General features: G+C 37.2%; 2 protein-coding genes across 2 annotated transcripts; both read left to right on the top strand.

The window, feature by feature from the left end:
- Positions 1-577: 577 nt before the first annotated feature.
- On the top strand, positions 578-17,206 carry LOC107565204 (protein FAM91A1-like). The gene is made up of 20 exons (XM_016250428.1): positions 578-861; positions 2,085-2,169; positions 2,392-2,543; positions 3,495-3,552; positions 6,077-6,144; positions 6,369-6,482; positions 6,854-6,944; positions 7,827-7,889; positions 8,089-8,195; positions 8,281-8,319; positions 9,650-9,762; positions 10,819-10,928; positions 11,101-11,210; positions 12,963-13,076; positions 13,186-13,258; positions 13,384-13,521; positions 13,832-13,939; positions 14,098-14,221; positions 15,288-15,357; positions 15,733-17,206. Exons 1-20 carry the CDS (start codon positions 790-792, stop codon positions 15,916-15,918), a joined length of 1,995 nt encoding a protein of 664 aa, XP_016105914.1. The 5' UTR covers positions 578-789; the 3' UTR covers positions 15,919-17,206.
- Positions 17,207-19,171: 1,965 nt separating this feature from the next.
- On the top strand, positions 19,172-20,851 carry LOC107565211 (protein FAM84B-like). Its single transcript, XM_016250432.1, has one exon. It carries the CDS (start codon positions 19,641-19,643, stop codon positions 20,454-20,456), a length of 816 nt encoding a protein of 271 aa, XP_016105918.1. The 5' UTR covers positions 19,172-19,640; the 3' UTR covers positions 20,457-20,851.
- Positions 20,852-22,259: the final 1,408 nt, after the last annotated feature.

Raw genomic sequence — 22,259 nt, 5'->3', positions numbered from 1 at the left:
CAAGTCCTGCTGGTATTGCATCAATTACAAAACTATATTCACGCCCAGGTATTGGAATACCACATTTCTCTAAAAATTCAGTATACGTAAGTAATGTAATATCCTTCATTATTTACCAACTGTAAGACCATTAGAATACATTTTTAACCCAATTAGTATAGAAAATGTATTTGTTCTTATATTTAACATATATGTATTTTTTTATTTTTTTTTTATTGATTTCCAACATATAATATAAAGGTACTGAACAAATATAAACTACAAAAAAAGAAATAGAACATATACAGTATTATATAAATAATAATACAGGTAAAAAAAAATATAAAAATAATTAAAACATTTAAAAAAAAAAACACATAAAAAAAGAACAGGTATGAGATCCTCATATAAATCACACTATACAATATTCTTTAGGGATTATTGGAATATTATACCTTGAAGAAATTCTATGTAGGTATACAGGTGCCCATTTTCATTAAATAACTGTTTAACAAATATAATACCATTGTCTATTAAACATATATGTGCCGAATCATGACTGCAATCCCCTTTCGTCACGCGCTGAGCGGAAGTGACGTACATAGCCAGAAGCGTGACGAAGGCTGGCTTAAAAATACAACAAGGAAGTGGACGTTTACTGTCAAGGCTAAAATAACATTCATAAAGGGGACATTTAATTTCCTATCGGTGTCTTATCACTGAATAAGTACCGGGAGGGTATAGTCATCTCGGACTTACCCGCAAGCCCGTGAGTATCTGTTAGAATAGCCGTGGAGCTCGAGTCCAGCAATGAACACGGACGTAGAATTTCACATCAGGCAGAATTACCCGTGGAACAAACTGCCAGCTAATGTCAAGCAGGTACAGTAACACACCGCACACAAACACCATCTGACTTGACTTTCCCATCACTGCCTGCCCTGCATGCATAATCATTCTCAGCATCTGCATGATTTCCAGATATACTGTCAGTCCTCTCATTCATTCAGTATCCGTGAACACACACACACACACACACACACACAGGTTTGTTTTTATGGTTTATGGGGACTCTCCATAGGCGTAATGGTTTTTATACTGTACAAATCGTATTTTCTATTGCCCTACACCAACCCTACCCCTCACAGGAAACTTTCTGCATTTTTTGATTTCAAAAAAAATCATTCGGAATTATTTATAAGCCTTTTGAATTACGGGGACACTGAAAATGTCCTCATAAATCACCTTCTCGTTGTAATACCTGTCATACCCATGTTATTATACAAATTTGTGTCCTCATAAACCACATAAACATGCACACACACACACATCATCATAATTATAGTTACGTTACTGTCATCAGATTCCTCTGCATGATATCTAATCATAAAAAAACTAGGAATTGCATTTTTTTTATATATAAATTAATCATTGCGTTAATGTGTGTTTGTGTCGACTTTGTATCAGATGTTTCTTCTAAAAGTTATTAAAGCATGTGGGAATAAAATAGTGTAATGTTTATTTATGCTTTGAAATAATATGTACAATATATTACACTGAACAATATATTATTCAAATAATGTTTAGATTTTATTGAATAATATTAAACACAGTAGTTCATGTTGTTTTATTTTGCCGTGAACAAAATGTAAATGATCATTATGTATGTGTATTTATTGTTTTATAATTGTTTATTGATATTTAGAATGTATTGATTTATTTTAGTTTTTAATCAAACAGATATATTTTGAGAGTTATTTGTCCACTGCAATATAGAATAGAAGAATTATGGCTAGAGAAACCATGCATCAGAGGGTTAAAAGGAGAACAAATGAGACAAATGCAGTAGGAATAAATGTGGGTAGCATAGAAATGGTGGCTTTGGAAATATTTGATAAAATTTTGATTTTTTTTTCAGAAGGAAATTATTTTTGACATTTGAAATCAGATAGACAAAGTCAGTTTCACATTCATAATATTCAATAATGCCAAATATTATGTGTTTGCATTGTGTAACTAAATCCATTGGAATTAAATATTTTTGCACTTTCATTTCTGTTTAAAAGCTTTGCAGTGTTTTAATTGTCATCTTGCTTTATTTATAGAGCCTGGGAAACTTGCAGCGTGAATATGACAAGCAGGTTCTTCTGTACAGTATTCGAAACCAGCTTCGCTTCCGCAATAACCTAGGTAAGCATTAGATGAACGGAGAAAATCTATTGCTTTTCTCTTCCATAACTCCTATTTTTCATTCTGACATTGTTCCAAACCATTTGTGTTTCTCACTCCACTCTGGCCAGACCAACAAGCTCATTGTAGCTCCTGTCAGCAGATGTAATTCAATTGAAATAATGAGCCTCGTTTCTCTGATTTAGTGTCCCACAACACTGTCAAAAACCTCTTCTCTAACAGTCAGGCATGTGAAGAAGGATGAACGCAAGTATTATGAAGAGCTGTTGAAGTACAGCCGGGAGCATCTGATGCTCTACCCCTACCACCTGTCTGACATCATGGTCAAGGGTCTGCGGGTCACCCCCTTCTCCTACTACATCAGCATCATGGAGGTTCGGTCAAGTCAACTATTTGAATGAAGTTTACCGGAATTGCTTTTTCATTCTTTATTATTTTTTTTGCAGCTTTTAATTGTAAAGAGAGAGAGATGGGGAGAATAGGAAGTTTACAAATTAAATTTTCTCAAACTACCACATTATTTTGTCTACACTTATCACTGATTCTGTGAAAACAGTCTTAACATATGGTAGACATGGGCTGTCATCCAAGCGTTCACTGTTTTACTGATCTAGTTTGCAAGTGTTTTTCTTCCTTTAATGATAGTGGCAATAGAGAAGTATTAACTCATAAGCTCATTACAGTACAAGTTCTGCATTTTGATAATGCTTCAGACAGGTTTGTTTGCTAGACGTTAGTGTTTTGTTTGCACATATGAGGATTACTGTAAATGACTCATGCAGAGTGTCAGCTTACCATATTTTATCGTATATAACAACAATGTCTGCTTTCTGTCTGTGTGGCTTCTGGTGTCACTTATGCAAATTCATTTACCGGTGTTCTTAGTAAGTTTTTAAAGAATGCTCTGAGAGCATTCAGAGGGAAAGTTCACTATCATTATTTACTTACTCTCATGTTATTCCAAACTTGTATGTCTTTCTTTTTTCTGAGAAAAGAGAAGTTTTAATGTTCTCTTCCATGCAATGAATGTAGATGGGAACCAGGATGCCAAACTCTCACAAAAAAAGCGTCTAACAAGTAGTTTATTGTTTTGTGTGAGAAAAATCAGTCATCATTCACTTGCATTCTATGGAAAATTGCAGCTTGGACAATCTGCTGTAAACATTTATTTTTGTTTTCCATCGAGGAAAGAAGGTCATATGGGTTTTGAAAGGCACGAGGAAATGTAAATGACGACAGAATCGTAACTCTTAGGTGAAACTATTGTTTCATTGGATTTCATTTGATTGCAAGTGCATGACCCAATCTCTTTCCCCTTCATTCAGGACATCATGAACTGTGAGAAGAGTTATGATTCCCTGCCCAACTTCACTGCTGCTGACTGTAAGTTGTTCTCTCTCTGTCAGAGCTGGGAATCATTATTTGTTACTGTTGCTGACTGCTCATGCACAATAACGAGACCACTAGAGACGACTGTACATTGCTCACTCAGAGTGAAGGGGCACAGAATTACTCTGACTAATAGTGAATGTGAATATTTTAATGAATGTACTTTGCTAATTCTTCAGAAAAAATATGGCATTGCTTTCTTGATGCTTTAAATGTGCCATATATTCCACAAAAAGATGCATTTACTGTTTAATGTGGCTCAGATGTGGCATACATGCATTTACTAAATAACGATTAGTGAAATAATATTTAGAAAATGTGAAATATATGAATATACAGAAACATGGGTAACATTTTATAATAAGGTTTAATTTCTTAACATTAGTTAATGCATGAGGTTGATTTAGCTTAATATTATTTTTGGAATATACTAATGGTCATTGTTAATTTATTATACATTAACTAATGTTAATTTATAACTGAAGTGTTAAAAATGTATTAGTATATGTAGAAATTAACATTATGCTGGAATAATAAATGTTCATTGTTAATTATGATTCCTAATACATTAACTGATGTTAATGAATTTAACATTATTGTAAAGTGTTAACAAAGTGAAATAGTTTGTGAAAATGGCACAGCATAAAAATTAAATATGAAGTAGGATTATAAAATGTATTCATGACAATGGTAAAGTTACATTTAATGGTGACATTAAAATTACATTAAATAATGCTGTTTTAAAGGGTTGCTGAGGTTCAAGTGTAAAATACTGTGTAAATAGACAGACATTGACATAAAATGTATTTAGACTTTGGACTGTGGCAATTCGTATGGCTAGTTGGATTATTCATTTTTGCAAATGAGTTTTGCAACCACCACAAAGGAGCAATATAATAGTATACAAGCACCTGACGACAAGACAAACCATCACATATTATTTTGTGGAAAAATGTAGAATTTTATTTTTAGAGTATCATTGCATTTTACGAACTCCTTATATTTACCCATATGTCTTGTCATTATTCAACTGAAAGAAATGTGCCGGCGTATCTTCGGGGAATTGATGTCAACGCTCTTATGTGAATTGCAGGCAAAGATTAAAGTGAATTGTGCAAGGCTGTACAGTCATACATATATTTGTACCCCAAAGCATCTGGGTACAAAATCATTGGCATAATAGCACATCATTAAACTATGTTATGAAACAAATCATTTGTAATTGGCCCATAATAGCTGGCTGTGCATGCTCGGAGATCTCACAGAACATGGTCTTTGGGTTGGGTAGACAGAAGGTAGCCAGCAGGCTATGCATGGGTTTCTCGCCCTAATCTCTTTGTCTGAAGTGAAGCTGCACTCCTGCCCTTCACAGCTCACCACACAGCCTTTGGCATCATGCCTGGCACATCGTGGTCAGACCTGGCCTTCTCTAATGATCCTAGACCCCTGTGCCTTTATGCATGGTGAGGGACAGGCTGCTGAGGCCCCAGGAAGGCAGGATCTGGGGCATAGAGGAATATGTTAAAATCACAGAGGTTCCTCCAAACACTAAAGGACATTTATGATGTCCTACCAATTGCATGCATAAGTGGTCAGCGCTCAATAGAGGTGAAAAATGGGTCCAAAATGTTCTGTGAACCTCAAACCACATTTGAAGATATTCGAAAACGCATGTAAGTGTTTGTAATGCTGCCTGGTCACTTATCAACTATCCATTGTGCTTTAGATGCACATACATGTACATCCAAAGTTTAAATAATGATTCTGCTCAAAGTTCCATTTTTATTCATTTCAGTTCACATTTATTCGTATAGTGCTTTTAATGAGACCTATTGTTTTAAAGTAGCTTTACAAGAGATGCACGTTTCTACATTACAATTAAGAGTAATTTGTTATCAGAGCTGACTGTCGAAGTAATGTCCATATGGCAGAAATGTACAGTTCCATTATAATAAAAATCATTCAGTTAATGACGCATTCAAGCAGAAACAAAGAACACGATTAAGGCAATGATTACATGTTGTGATCATAATGATTACAATGAATCAAACATTTGTTTAAAATTTGGAATCAACAGTGTGCAGATTTTTTTTTGCTTTTTTTATACCAACGTGTAGTGAATACTATAGACTTTTACCAATCAAATTTTATTAACATCTTTACACTGCAGAGGTAGAAAAGAAGCTGCTTCTGACATGGCATTTATGTTGACAAATGTATTTACACAATTACAAACAAAACATTACAAATGGTCCATGACTCCCATTATAAGCACTGAAGCTGTCTTACACTGCAAAATCAACACTTCAGTCAAAACATTTTCGCATTTGACTCAAAATTGATTGTTTAATTTTTTGTTCTTTTTGTGCCCTTATCTTGAATTTTTGTCCCAAGCCCTCGTTAATTTCCGATCCTGGTGTAAACAGGGTCATAGATTGCAGATTATTTGTCCATCCATAAAATATTTGGTAGTTCGTGTCCATTAGCGAATTTATTGATCTAACTGTTGATCTTTCAGGTCTGAGACTGCTTGGGATTGGCAGGAACCAGTACATTGACCTAATGAACCAGTGCAGATCTTCCAAAGTAAGTCGTTCTTGGTTTTACGCTGTAGATCAATTAGGATGTTATGGTTTACTTCCATGGAATATCTTCTGGGATTTCAACATGATGTTCATTAGATGGTTCTCAAATCTGGATGGTTTCATTGCTCCCTTTGAAGATGAAAGATGTAATCTATAGAGAGCAGTGCTTTGCACACACGGTGATAACCTCACACTGTTGCTTAAGCAGCATCTGTCTGTGGCTAGAAATTCTTCCGGAGGAAATCGGCTCGGGATCTCCTGCCATCAAAACCTGTGGATATCACAGTAGAGCCCTGGTGGGTGGTACAGACCGGATATATCACCGAGGATGACATCAGGGTAAGGCGGATTAATTTAACAATGTTTCTTTAGTCTTGTTCATAAAATTACATTAGGCTTTTGGAAATGGAAAAAGGGAAATAATATTACTTCAAAGAAATGGAATCAATGAAAATAGAAATAAATTATTCATTTAATATTTGTAACTGTGTTTTCAAACACACCTTTAACAGTTATGTAATTTTTAAATAAAAAAGATGAGCAAAACATCAAAACAAAGAACCAAATTATTCTCAACAGCTACATTTTCCCTCATATTTCCCACATGAAACTATCAGAGGACAAAATGTCTTCTAGTTGCTCATTTGAAGGTTTGTAACTGGAGTGAAAAACCTCTGGCCTTTATTGTTTTTGTGCTGGGTTGATTCCAGATCTGCTCTGTGGCGGAGAAGGCGGCCATTGATAAGATGATAGATTCTGGACCCCAGCTGACTGGATCAATGGAGTACAACGTGGTTCTGAGTGAGTGTCACTGAGACAGTTTCAGTTTTTTAGAAGACCACTTGAAATAAGGATGATCAAACCAGGTCATGCTCTATGCATAAATACAAGTCGGTGTACTCATATTTTAGCATTAATGTAATGATGTAATGTAAAAGACTTTGCTTTGATTGTCATCCTTTTTCAGGATTGCATATGGTGGAACATACTGATTTGCTAGCACTGGTGACCAGGCCTTTAAAAAAAATAATAGTGACATTAATATATAATAATTATTATATATTGCACCTTGTATTACCAATGATATTGCATATTTTGACACATAAAAACACATGTTTTAATGATATAATGGTCCAGAATTTGACAACTCTTAATTATAATTTTTATGTACACATTTTATATAAGCATAATTTTGATGGACTTTAACTTTTTAAACTTTGACAGATTGAAATGGGACTCCATAACTGCCACGGTGAATAATAATAATAAAAAGATTAAAATAGTAAAAGTTATATTCCCTCACTCCACTAATTATTATGTTAATATATTATATTAATAACATAATAATAATAATAAAAACAATGTAATATTTACTGAATATTTAACATTTCAGCCAAACTGTCATAGTCTGCATCCAGTCTGTACTGGTCTGCGCAGAGCTGTCCATTGGCCTGTGCAGATGACTGGTTTCCATGCAGAGCAGATAATGGCAGCGCAGAATCCAAAAGTGTGGGGCAATTTTGAAGTCAGACCAGTACGACCTCTAACAAAAATGTTGTCGCACATGCAGGAAAAGTGTTTGGAAAAAGCCACCATTTAGTCACGGTCTGAAGCCCTGTGTTTTTATGGGTGGTACATTCAGTACAAGAACTTTCTATTTATTTATCTTCTCCATTTTTTCAGGTTTGTACAATCGGGGCTATATATATCTTGATGTGCCCATATCAGATGACAGCTGTATATCAGGTAAGCACTGCAGTTTATCAAATGGGCTTTAATTTGAACCTCTTTGGAAAAGGATTTTGCTCGTCCATCGCCACAGATTGTACGTAATAGCGGATGGGAGAATCATTGATCAAAAAGTGTTGATAGGATGATCACAAATCCGTTTTGGAAGAATAGCAGAGAAAACATCTAGGTTACTCTTCTTGGTTTTCATTTTCAGTGCCGCCGCTTGAGGGATTTGTCATGAACAGAGTCCAGGGGGATTATTTTGAAACGCTACTCTACAAAATCTTCGTTTCCATCGATGAGCAGACTAATGTGTCGGAGGTGTTTGCAGTGCACTTTTCATTTCTTTTTAGTGATTCTGCTTGTCTTTGAGAATCTCATAGCACTTTTCTGTTTGTCATTTCAGCTGGCTAATGTACTGGAGATTGACTTGGGCCTGGTGAAGGTACGTGTCATGCAGGGATGAAAATGGAAGGCCATTTACATGGAATGTTTGATATGAAATGATGCCTTTACAGCTGACTGGGAGGACGGTGAATCCAGGATGCACTGGTTCTGGAATTACCGCCGCAAAGGCAATTTTCCAAATTCTTTGGCCTTTTGATGGGTTGTGAAATGAGTCCTCCTTTGAATGTATGATGCAGAATAAGGACAGAACCATTGTGTTCACACATTTCCTGTGTAGCTGTTTAGCACCATTTCAGTATCTGGCAGAGTGGAAAACAAGCTTATTCATGAGCTCTGTCATGAAAATCCATAACTTCTTATTAGAAAAGCCAACTCCGATGTGACTCAAAGGACACAATCTTTAACAATGAATTTATTTTTACACAAGTATTCATTTTCATTATCTTTGACATTTTGCTAAGACAAATAGAATGAAACGTTTCCTGCAGTCATCCTATTAGTGAAAACCTATTCATTTAGTAAATGATGATGACAGAGTATATTTGAATCGATCCATTGCCGTCAGTGTTTGTGTGGCAGACATGGTTCCTTTTGATAGCGATGTGCCTGAAGACAAATGCTTTCATTGGAAAAGCTTGAATATTGGACCTTGTTTTTGAAACATGAGACATTTTTTTCTCTTTTCTTTTTCTTCTTTTTTTGTAAATAATTGATAAAGCCAATCAAAGTATCCATTTATATAAGAATAGTTTTATGAACTTTATTAATGAATGATTTATACAGAATTTAATTCTGCTCATTTTTTACGAATGACTTTAAAATAACGAACACACTCCCCTACCCCCATACACACACGCACATACACAGTGCTATTTAAATTCTAATTTTTTCCCCACCATAATTTAAAGTACAATGAAGGAATATAGTATCCGGCTGTATGGAGCCCAAATCCTGACCTACTTTCTCCAGTACTATTCAATCTTTCTCAATAGCTAACAGAGTTTTATCTTCATATGTGACAGTACCGCAATTTTCTTTTCTTTTCCACTTCACCTAGAGCCATTCTGAGTCGTGCTTATGGCCATGTAGAGAATAACCTTTGGAAAAATAAGGGAATATGTATTCATAACCTTAGCTTGGTTGGCCTAGCTGCAGAATCAGTTGGATGCAACAGATTTGATGTTTCTTGTTGTCAGGTGAAAATAGTCTTGGATTATTCATGAAGATGTGTGTGGATGCTTTCCAAACATAATTCAGAGACTGGCTGACTTCCTCATAAAGTAACTGTGCTAACATGCTATTATAGTAGTTAATAATCATCACTGGATTGTGTATGAATATTGGACTTTTTTTCTATTGTCTTCCAGAATGCAGTGTCCATGTATTGTCGCCTGGGGTTCGCTATCAAAAAGGGTCAGGTGATCAGCCCGGACCAGCTGCACCCCTCGTGGAAGAGTGCCCCTTCGGTCAATAGACTCAAGTATGAGAAGACATACTTTACACTGATGAATAGGCTTTTAGTGCTGGCTCACGTCTGAGAAACAAACAAAACTCTTGCTGCTCTAGAAATCTCAAACTCCGGGCCGTTCACACATTAAGAGATTTTATCTGTGTTATTGGTCATAGTGGCCAGTCTTACTGCTGGACGCACGGAGTTTATTGGTGGGCTGGCCATATCATAATCTGGCCATACCATATCGTAATCACAAATATGACTAGGATTAAATCCTTCCAATGAATTGAATATTGATTCCTAAAATCCTAGGATTGGTATTTTAATTGATGCATAAACATGTCTGCCAAACATAATTTGTGCCACCTCACGTCTAGCAGATGTTGCTGGGTTAGTGGTGGATAATTGTTGACACCTAACACATGCAGTTCTCAACCTCTATCATATATCTATTCACCATGCTAGCTATTTATTTAATTATCATGCAAAACATGTTAGATAATAATACTTTATCAAAAATTCTTAATTATTATTAAAAAATAATGTAATAATTCAAAGTAATGAATTCTTCAATAAAATAAAAATATTTTATTATATTATTGTTGTAATTGTTATGCATTATTATTTATTAACTTCCCATAAAGGAAAACCTTTGGTTTTTTTGTGTTCTTCATAGTGACATTATAACAACTCTTCATTCAAAATCTGGAAAAATCTGAATAATCTTCTTCTCTGTACCAATGTCTTATATTAACTTTGCATCTAATATCTAATAATCTAACAATTTGTAATAGCTAAACTATTTGGAAACGTTAAAGGTAAAATAAAGAGAACCTTGTAGTGTCATGTGGTAAGTAATTGTTGACATTGTAGCTTGAATATTCCCAAATGATTCACTAACAAATTGAAATCTGAACTGAATCAAGAGCTTGTGATTTGAGAATCAAATCAAATCAGAATGGGAATGTATAGTCGGTTAAAAATCTAATTATAATGTGACTAGCAGTTGCTGTATGTGTGAATGTCTCTTCAGTCTGGTGTTTCACTGTGTTTTATATCTGAGTGTTTTCTCACGTTTGCCAGAGGCACTATGGACCCTCAGAAGATGCTTCTGTCATGGGAGGGTGGCAGTCCAGTGATGGAGGCAGGTTCCTCAGCCACTGATACAGACACCACCAGCCTGGAGGACCAGGGTGAGAGCACAGCAGCATTCATTAAATCATAAACTGCTTTCCACTCATCCGTTAGACACTAGCTCACTTTACTTCAGTGTATTATTAAACATTAGTCTGGCTACCATCAGTACAGAAATCATAATAACGTGAATTAAATTGACTGTGATTATTTTTTTTCCCTGTCCTCTAGACACTGCAAGTGTGAGCAGTCTAAGTATTCCAGTCGCCCCGACTAAGAGGATCGCCTTCCTGTTTGATTCCACGCTCACTGCCTTCCTCATGATGGGCAATCTGTCCCCTGTTAGTGTCTAGTGTTAAGTATTTCTGCTTTACAATTGACATTAGTTGAAGCACTACATGTGGCTTATTTTACTGTGTATTTTAAAGGGGTCATGAACTGCCTTTGTTTTTTATTTTGTACTGTTCTCCGAGGTTCACCTGTTATCAAGATTTTTACATAAACTCATCAGAGCGCTCTTTTTGAATAGGCGTGGTGGATTGTAGACTCTGAAGTAAACACCCACTGCTATGATTGGCTAACAGTTGTGAATGTTTGCCAGCCTACATCCTTCTTAAATGGACGCTGCTGTGTTTTAGGTTAAAAACGCATAAATACACAGTACATATCAAATTATCTGTAATAACAGACAAAGCAATAGTGATCACGTAATGAAAACGGTTACTCACACTTGTGTAGTGCGACATCGGATCCAATATAGTTTGCACAGCATCGTCTTTTCGTTTCAATCTTTCTGAAAATCCTGTGCTGAATTGTGCCTTGTTTGTAAACGAATCCACGGTAAAATGAAGTGAACAAAGGACCACGTTTTTACTGACGCGGTCTGGAACTTCAAATAAAAATAAAGTTCATCAAATAAAGTTTATCGTTTGGTTTCTGCGTAGACCTGCGTTTGCTGCTCTTGTCATTTACCTACTGTGCGTGAGTCAGTGGGCGGGGCTAAACATGCAGTGATGTAGAAGCAGGCGTTGATCATCATCTGCGGAGGCGATGTTTAGCCACACTATTATATCACAAAGTGGCACATTCCACAAGCTGTCGTTTTGGCAGATTGGCTTCAATACTTTAACTGACCCTTTTTATCAAAAGTTCAAGAGATTTTTGATTTCTCAGTTTATGACCCCTTTAAAGGTGTTTGATAATATTTAGTGCACTGGTTCAAAGTTGGTGGGTTGTGACTGAAAACAGGTTGCAGACAGGGTTGCCAAGTCTGTGGTTATACCGGGGAACTACTTTTCAACTGTTGCCACGGGTTGTTTTTTTTAATTTTTTTGCCTTCCTGAAGGTTAAAGGTTTGACATATTACATAAATTGTATTTGACTGAAATGCTTCAACTGAAATATTTTTACCCATTTAATATTCTACCAATGATAAAACTATGCTTAATGATACGTTTTGTGAGGGAGGGGCACTGGTAGGGAGCCTTTGAGCTCCTCATGATTACAGTGTTATAACAGTTTTATAACACTGTTATAAAAACCGTTATGTTGATGATTAGTGCTGTATAGTGATTTTCATGCTAAACTTGTGTATAAAACATAACATAGGAGTAGTATATTTTGACTTTTGATATTTGGCTAGTTATGGGCTGTTTTTGATTGAACGTTAGACAACAGCAAAGGTAATCTAAATGTAAAAATAAGGGAAAGAAGAATGCATTATTAAAGAGCCAATATGGACCTTTAACGATACATTTAAGAACTCTCATATCAGCCTATATCCGATCTTACTGATACTTATGTCGGGCATCCCTACTACAGTAATTGTCCTCTGTGGTATTTAGATGCTAATTAATCTGTTACTTTGTAGAAGCAGCCAAACGAAGCAGATGCCAATATGGGCAGGTTGTATGACATGCATTTATCCTAAAAAACATGAACAAAACTACTTAAATGCAACCCAGAATATGTTAAATATGAGTTCACGTGCTGAAAAGACAAAACCTGGTTTGTGCCCTCCACAATGTGTTTAGTGTGGATATATATACTTTCTGTAAGTAAAATAACTTTTACATAATCATTTGATATGTTAGGCCTATGACCGACTGCTTATTACATCTTGGGGTCATGACCCTGGGGTTGTCCCGTCATCCAATGTGCTAACAATGCTGAATGATGCCCTCACCCACTCTGCTGTGCTCATCCAGGTAATACAGGGAGACCCTGAACACTCAAGAATTCTCATATCTAACACCTTCTCAATCTAATCTAATTTTAATTTCATTTTAAAACATTTAACAAAATCACTGTTTTCAGGGTCATGGAATGCACGGTCACGGTGAAACTGTCCATGTCCCATTCCCATTTGACGACGAAGACCTTAAAGCAGGTAAAGTCTTAGTTGTGTATACATATAGTGGCACAGGGTTTTTTAGGGTCACTGTAGATGTGTTTAGCACTCTGAATAGCCCAGTCTTTCTAACTGGCCGCTCCGATTTGTGTTGCCTCTCCCAGAGTTCTCATATTCCAATATGTGTGCGCACAAAGCCCTTAAGATCCTGCGGGACAAAGTGGATCTGGAGCACCAGTGTGGCTACATCACCATGCTCAACCACAACAACAGACATCGCAGACGACCCAGTGACGCCGACGGTGGGGCTAAGAGCCGCTTCTTAATTCTAACTGTCCATTTAACAGATCTCTGAAATGCCTGATAAGGACAGCCCCTATACTGATCATTAGCCACTCCAGGGCTATATCGATAAGTGCTGCAATTAGATTAGAATGAGAGCAACCGGTTCAAGCTTTTTCCAGTGTGTTTTATTAGAGCAGGTCTCTAATTCAATTAATGTTTTAATTGCAGTCCACACATTTGACTGCATCACTAATCAGAGTGAAACCTGAACGCTACCTTCAGGGTCTCAAAGGAACTTGAGATTCACTCTCTTTGCTTTCCTCACAGGAGACCCTGAGCTTAGCGGTGTGCTTGATGCCAGTGGAAGCAATGAATCTTTTGAGCTGGTTACGGAGGAGAATAACGGAGACGGCAGCAAGAAACCGGGAACAGAAGGTAGGTGTTCTTTGACTGAGAGCCAGAATCTGCAGATTTTGTTTGAGAAATCATACAGAATAGAGTTAAACGTGTGTTGTGGGTACTGATAATCAATCGGGTCATGCGACCGAGTCAGTATGAGGTGCTCAGAAAATCCCGTTTGTTCACTCTCCCAGTGTCGTCCAGTGAGGATGAATGGGTTCCTCTGGAGCTTTGCTTTGGGATGCCTCTTTTTAGCTCGGAGTTAAACCGCAAAGTGTGTCAGAGGATCGTCTCCCACAAACTCTGCAGCAAAGACAGGTGACAACTTGAACAAATGTCCCCTTTTTTATTTTTTTTTACTGTGCCTAAGAGTGCTTAAAAATACTGTGTTTGCAGACATGCACTGGCATACTAAGCAGCGATGAGCACCATAGCTTAATGTGCCAATGCATGTCTGCAAATATTTCTAGCAAAGCAAATTTGAATCCAGCCCAATATTTTACTGATCCCTGTTCCACTTCTTTATCCCATCATTTCCTGTCCTCTGTCCACTATCTATATTAATAAAAGTGGCAAAGGGCTAATAAACTTCTATTTAAAAGTTTGGGGTTGGTAAGATTGTTTTCTATTCACAATATTATTGTGAAATAATAATAATAATATTATTTATTAATATTGTTGAGAAATAATTCCAATAACGTTTTTTCTATTGTAATATGTTCATTGTTATATATAGATTATGTGCAATAAATTGAAAGCTGCAGTCTATAACAATTTGGTTAAAAATTATCCAAAATTCATTTTTGGGCGAGTACATTACTTTAAATGTGACCGCGGCTTTAAATGTCAAGTTAATTTTGTAGTATTTTTTGATGTTGTTGTTGTTAATGCTTTGAGTTCCTTTTCCAGAAATAAAACTAAATTAAATATGTAATGATATAATTAATCTGCTGTAATTAACATTCATGTTTGTACAAATGACGGTTTGTTGAGCTTTTCATTATAATTAGACATGTTATAACATGCTATAAATAAACTATCTAAATAATCATACACATAGAGTACCAATTCTATGTATATTCAGAACAAAAATATAAATAGTTCACCTTTGGCACGTTTTATTATCATCGCTGGCTTTTTTTTATGTTATCGCCCCTACCACAGTGACAGATAACACTAAAATTGGTGGTGTGAGAAATCACACTTGTCTCTGTGATAGTCAGTGTGACTGGCCTCTTCTTTAATCAGAACCAACGTCTCTTGAATGAATGCATTAAAAGAAAAATGAAGCATATTTAATTATGTTCGTTTTGACGGCCTTAATTACAGTATATATGTTAAAACTGGACTAAAGAATAAAGAACACACTCTGTTTCTTTTGCAGTCTTCAAGAGTTACTACATTCCAGTCGAAAACTGGCATTAAAAGTTCTCAGTTTTGTTCATTCATTGCAGGTAAATCTTCACCAATTTTATTTTGTTCCGAATATAATGTGGGTTTAGTTCATAGGAGCAGTGCTAATGTCTTATTTCAAAGATGTCATTCAGCTGTATTACAGTCATGGAAAACCAGGACGTATCAGCAAGTTTTAAAATGGCTGTTTCCTACAGGAACTTAATGAAATCTTATAAAGTCATGGAAATTTCTATAGTGGATATATTTTTTTTCTAGTCATGTTCTGCTCTGAAATATTTCCTCAGCTAGAAATTGCTCTATGAGAGTGCAATCTCTATAAAATTGGGCAAGAAATGTGAGACCCATGGTATTTTTCACGGTCAGGTGTTCTTTGTATGTGTCTTGAGTTGACTATTTTTCACCGTCCCTCACAGGATGGAAAACAGCCCGCAGACCCTGACAGCGGGGTCTGGGGTCCCCTGAGTCAGCCCCCGGCAGAGTCTGGGGTCCCCCTCCCCGCAATCAACCTGCTCTTCAAGGACGGCGAGCTGAAGGAATGGAGCGGCCGAGCGCCGCCCTCCCTGCACTTCTCTGCCCCACAGAGAGATCAGCCCACATAAAACACTACCCTCAAAATAACCCTGTTCAGATCCACACCATACACTGCTAATGTCATGAGTTACCATGTTACCTGTGGCACTCAATCACACACAGCCATCAAGCGCTGCTGCCGCCATCCGTCACGTCTGGATGCGAGCGTCCAGAGTAAAGTCCCGACGGCTTCAATCACACGTCCTATTCACCCAAACAAAAACTAGAAAATCTATTTACAAAAAACCTTTTAATGTGTATATAGACTTTGCTTGGAAAACATAGGACCAATCCTGAGGTTGGATGAAGTCGCCCTACTCGTATTACCATGTTTTGTGACCTGATGCATGATATTACTGCACAAAATCTCAAAAACTACTTGACTGAATCAGCAGGGTTTGAAAACACAAAGTTGAGGTTTACGTTTTGCACAAAGCCTGTGGATGACATTCAGGTTTATTCAATTTTTTCTATTGGAAATCAAGACCTTTGTTGGGCCTTGATTAAGGTTTTAGGTAGTATTCCAGCTGGAAATCTTGTCCGTCTCAATTCTGCTTGGCAGAGGAGCGTTTCTGCTTCACTGAGACCAAAGACCAACTTGTTTTATGTTGAGTTTTACTATTATTTTAATTTGCGCTGCCTTATTTGCTTTGTGCCCATTAGACTACTGTATCACCAAATGCGTTTATTCAACTAGGCCAGTTTGAACATGTTCCCACTATCTGCTTTTGTCTACAAACCTTCAAGTAGTGACAACAAGGTCATCGATTATCCATCAGTACCTAGATGTGTTGAATATCAGTATAAGTTTAGAGTTTATTGTGCGAATATACAGTAATACAGCATTAAATTCCCCTCAGTGGCCTGATTTTTTTCCCCTCACGCCTTTACTGAGGGTGCTGCCAGTGTTTCCCCAATCAAACCTTATGGTAGTGGTGTATGAAGACCGATTAGAGATCTTGGTGCTGCATGATGAGTGTGTAGATTCATTGTGTGTATTGTGCACCATCCTCTCCTCATCTCTTTATTTCCCCTTTCCATTCCTTCCTGCATCGATACGACCCAAAACAACACCGGCTCCGTGCCTGACCCTGTCACAGTGTTAGGGAAAAAATAACTGATAGTTTTATAAAGTCGCCCTGCATTTTAGGAATGCTCTGTTGTAGTGTGTTTGATGGGACTGTGAACATGCTCTTGTAATTAAATGGGTACAGAAGTTAAATTTTCCCCTCACTCCATCCCATTCTCCAAAATATATGTCATAACAAATGAGTATGTAAAAAGTATATGAAAGTACTAATAAATATGTTACAAAAGCACCCATTGCAAGTGTTAGCATGGAGTTTGTCATTTAAAAAGCTGTTTTCTTCAGGTTGTTGATAGGTCGGCTACAGACAGGCTGGCTCCCCGGTGACTGTAATTACTATAGCAACACAAATTCAGGGTGTCACCAGGGGGCACTGAGGCGCTGAAATGGGGCATATCATCATAGGAATAGCACAAACCAGAAGAAGAAGAAAAAAAAGCATCTGATGTTGCCTGTCAACAATTCATATTGAGATGCTCTTTATTTTTCCATCCTACAATATGCACAAGGCCAGTGTATGTAGTGGTTTGACTTTCTGTCATTAATTTTATAATTAATCTTGTAGCTTAATAATTAAAATTCGTTTTATCTGGAGGCTTGCTCTTTAAAACTAGGTCAGTGACTATAGTCAGAAACTTTCAATATTTCAAGAAATGTGTGTATGGGAGGAAATTTGACACAGCGGGTGGCTACCCTATCCATTTTTATTGTAGATGTGCTGCAGCCTATGAAATTTTTATACAAAAATACAGACTTGTACAAAAGGAATATAACCTTCTACTTCAGTCTCTGTATTTTCAGGCTTTCATGTTTCTAAGCAGTGCATGTAGAAAAACAAAACTGGCATTATCCATGTAATTAAATATATCTTGGATGTTATTTTTCACTTAATTGGTAGGGTAAATACTTTTATTTACAGTTTAAATGACTTATTCTGAATTATTAAAAGCTCAAATTCATGGCGCACAGCACCCCCCCATGTTGCCATATTGACTCTTTTGTGATATTGTTTCATATTGTGTCTTTACATAGAGTAAAGAGCCATTCACAACCTATACGCAGATGGCGAATTCACACCAAGATTGATAACTAATAACTATCAGCATCCACACCAACAGATGAAACCATTGTGCTTATTATGAGCAAGCTCTGCATTTATGTTGTCTGTCTTTAAATGCTCAAGCTGTTCATTAAGGTGGAAAAAATAATTCTGAATGTGAGTCCAATATCTCTACCTCACAATTCAGACTTTTTTTTTTTTTGAATCGTGAAATGTTAACTGAGAAATAAATAAAGAATTGTGAGACTTAACTCGGAATTGTGAGAATAAAGGTTAGAATTCTGAGTTTATATCTAGAAGAAAAGTCTGAATTGCAAGTTCAAAAATTCACAATAACCTTTTTGGATTTTTATCCTGTGCCAAAAACTGGCTTCCATACTATTCTCATAGAACCGGAACAATTATTAAAATCTTGTAATTATCTTTATCGTCCTTAATGTAAATGGGCCTTATTTGCTGACATATGATAGAAGACATTTGCAAGTTTCTTTCATCCAGCAGTTTTTGATTTTGGCATTTTGAAGTAGGCCTACGCCGTTACTATTTTTGGGTAACTGTTCTTGGTCAAGTTAAACTAAGTGGAGAAACTGCTGCTCATTGTACAAGTGAATGAATCACATTCAGACTATTTTGACCGATTAGATCAACAGTGATTGATTTGCGAATCTGGCAGTGCTAGTTCTGATTCTAACGGTTCAGAAAACAAGAATGACATGATTGCTGGAATATTACGGTATAGGCCTACGTAAAATATCTCAAGAATTTATCAGTAAAAAGAGTCTAGCGACACACTTATTTGTGAACAAAATGTTGGCTACTTTATATGTAGGCCTAATTAACTAAATTACTTTATGCATTATTATGACATAGGCCTAAGTTATATGTTTTTGTTTGTTTGCTGTTTACAGTAGTTCTTGTGGCTCCTCTAATATGATTGGCAGAGCAGCACTGCAGCAGGCTACTGTTAACAGGACAGCCCTGAGTGAGCTACTTTATCATATTAATACTTCTTAATGACACAGGTCTAAACTGCTTTACACAGCGATGCCTCTTTAAATGTGTGTGGCTGTGGCTGGTTTTCTTCAGCTCTGCCTGTTAGTTCGCGTAATATCTGGTAAACCCGAGCAACGCGCAGCAGGTGCAGTTCACAACACAGAGAACATTTTGACAAACAAACAGAGCGCTTTACGTTTCTGCAAGGACGGAAATAACGCGTTTGTCGTTCTATTCGGATACCGGAGCAACATTTTATTCATTTCATCACTGTCAGTGAAGCTTTGAAGAACTTTATGCTTGGAAACATCATAGGACTACTAACTAACTAACTAACTAACCGCCTGGAGCAACAACGCGAATCATTGGACACACAGACTGGATGTGACCTCTGACTTATCCCACACAATAACACGCAACTCTTCTTGTATAAAGTGCTTTGTTTTGGTCTGTAATTGTGATGCGCGCGGATCTGGCATATGCAGCTTTAGTAAGCAACTCTCTGCGCAGACGGAGCATCGCAGTGACTCTTCTTCCACATGTCCATCTCGCTCTGCTCGTAACAGGTGGAGCTCATTTCACTCCATCTGTCCGCTGCTGAAGTGGCATATATGGGCAACCAGGTGGACAAACTGTCACACCTAAGTTACGCCGAAGTTCCCACGACCGACCCTAACGGACTGGACACGGAGGAAGACGGCCCGCGGATCGGGGTCTCCTACATTTTCGCCACCGACGACGACGAACTGGACGATAACCCTCATCAGCATCAGCATGTCGGTGGCTCGGAGCAGAAGGAGGAAGAGAAGCGCTACAACGAGCTGGACTGCGCGGTTTACCACCGAGACGAGTGCATTTATGAGAGAAGTAGCAACACTCCGGAACTGGAGACGTTCAGCCCGGAGAATTTATTGAACAAATGCAAGCCCGGGGACGTGCTGGAGTTCGTGTCCGCCGGTCAGTACCCGCACTGGGCTGTGTATGTGGGGGACTTCCAGGTGGTGCACCTGCACCGGGCGGAGGTCAAGAACAGTTTTCTGACCGATGCTAGTCAGGGCAGGAGGGGCAGGATCGTTAACGAGCTGTACAAATACAAGCCCCTCAGTCCTGACATGGTGGTGCAGAACGCGATGGAGCAGGTGGGGGCCAAAGACAGAGAGTTAAGTTGGAGGAATTCGGAGTGTTTCGCCGCATGGTGCAAATTCGGTAAACGGGAGTTCAAGATGGGAGGGGAGATACGGATAGGAAAACAGCCGTACAGATTAAAGCTCTTCTTGCCTGACAAACAGTTTCATGTGCTGGAGTTTCAGAGTTTGGAGGATTTGATCATGGAAAAGAGGAGAAACGATCAGATCGGTAAAGCGGCAGTTTTGCAGGAGTTGGTGCATCATTTGAGCAATAGCGGAAGTGAAGCGGCCGTTCATTGATGTGCAACAGGTAGCGGAGAGAAATGTATCCCAGCATAACATGTGCGTGATTCTCACGAAACCCGTCCAGAACGTTTAACTGCAAAATTCAAATCAATTGTTTTAGTTCAAAGAAAATGACAAAACTGGGACAGATTGTGATTGGTCAACTCCATGATACAGTACCAGCTCTTCATCATATCACTGCGCCGCTCCCATAGCAGATGTTCTGTCTTGTCAGGGACTACATCTTTTAGCGGAAGGATATTACTTAATTAATTTAATAATGATAATAAAAGTTTAAATAAAAAATGTGTCCTCGATATTTTTAATTTGTTGCAACCGTCTTTATAAAAAACAATAAATAGGCCATGCTGCATTGTGAATATAGTAATGGCTAAAAGAATCAGCTAGTGTCCCCATATTGACAATGTATAGCACACGATGGGTTTATTGGTTAAGATGTTTTGGATAGTAACTTATTGTGAAGCGTTCTTTTCATAACAATTAAGCAAAAGCCCCATTGCTGTAATGCAAAAATATGTTCTTATAGACTCTGTAATATGGTGAAAAAAAATATATTATAGTAGGCTAGTATTAGCACCGTCAATTTATGTTGATTTTAATCAAATAAAAAGCATTGAAAATAATGGAAATAGCAGCCTAGGCGTAAGCAGGCTGAATTATGCTAATGAGAATTGGGTGGTAAAACTTGCTAAATTGTCTTAAAAAATAGTGTTTCAATGCAAAACATCTTAATTGTCATAAATGTATAGGCTTCATTTACTTTTAGCAAAAATATATTTTTTCTTAGTTTTGGGGCTTCGTGAGATTCATCTGTATGTTGGTATCTGACATCACATATTATGATGACAAATTATGTTAATTTTCCTTCTGTTGGAAATCGAAATCATTTCACACTCAGTTATTACATATTTTAAGTTGGATGGTATTATTTTTCAAATCGATTGCCTCTCAAGTTGTAAGCTGTTCTCTATAATGTCTAATCAGGCTCTCTGTGAGTTGCAAAATAGCCATAAATCATCATATGTGGACCTTGCTTTATAAAAGTTTTGGCACACATGAAATTACAGCAAGTAAACATTGACTGAATCCACCTGTTTACCCTCTCTCTCTCCGTTATTCTTGATTTCATCATTACACAATCTGAGAACATATCTGACCTCACATCATGGTCTTTACGTCAGTGTGGTGCATTTATAATGCATATGTATGTAGTTTTGTGTATTTTTGCGACTTTGGAGCTCCTACAGTTAAGTGAGTGGAATTCACTGTCATAAATATAGCAATATAGCTGTACGTGTGCATTTGTTGCTGCCGTAAAGCAATCCACTCTTTTCACGGAATTTCGCACCCTCTCATCAAACTACTGACTTCCAGACAGATGTTTGGCGGGAAGCAAGAGAAAGAAACAGAAGTCATTCAGGGTAATGATTTTGAAACTGAAGGTGAAAACGTACATAAATGTGCGTTAAGTAACTGAACATTCATTATACTTTTGACATTAGTATCCACATTTTTCCTGAACATGGGAAGTCGCACATGATTCATACCGGAACAATGCTTTACATTTCCGGTTTCTGGTGTTTCTAGTCAATTTTTCCAAATGGATAATGTAATGTTAAATCTATGAAAATAGTTTAAGAAAAGAACGTGGCTCCATAGTTTAATCACTTCACAGTGTCGCAGTGACTGACTTTTTGCAGTGGATCACCTGAAGTTTATGACATGAGTTTATGACATGAGGCGGCCAGAAGTTATTTTGAAAATGTTTTGTTTTAATTAATTCAGTAGCTCTTTTAA

The sequence above is a fragment of the Sinocyclocheilus grahami genome, unplaced genomic scaffold (genome assembly GCF_001515645.1).
Source record: "Sinocyclocheilus grahami isolate Dianchi unplaced genomic scaffold, SAMN03320097.WGS_v1.1 scaffold987.1, whole genome shotgun sequence".
NCBI lineage: Eukaryota > Metazoa > Chordata > Actinopteri > Cypriniformes > Cyprinidae > Sinocyclocheilus > Sinocyclocheilus grahami.
Note: the sequence above shows the minus strand (reverse complement) of the source record. Positions and strands in the feature narration are given on the sequence as shown.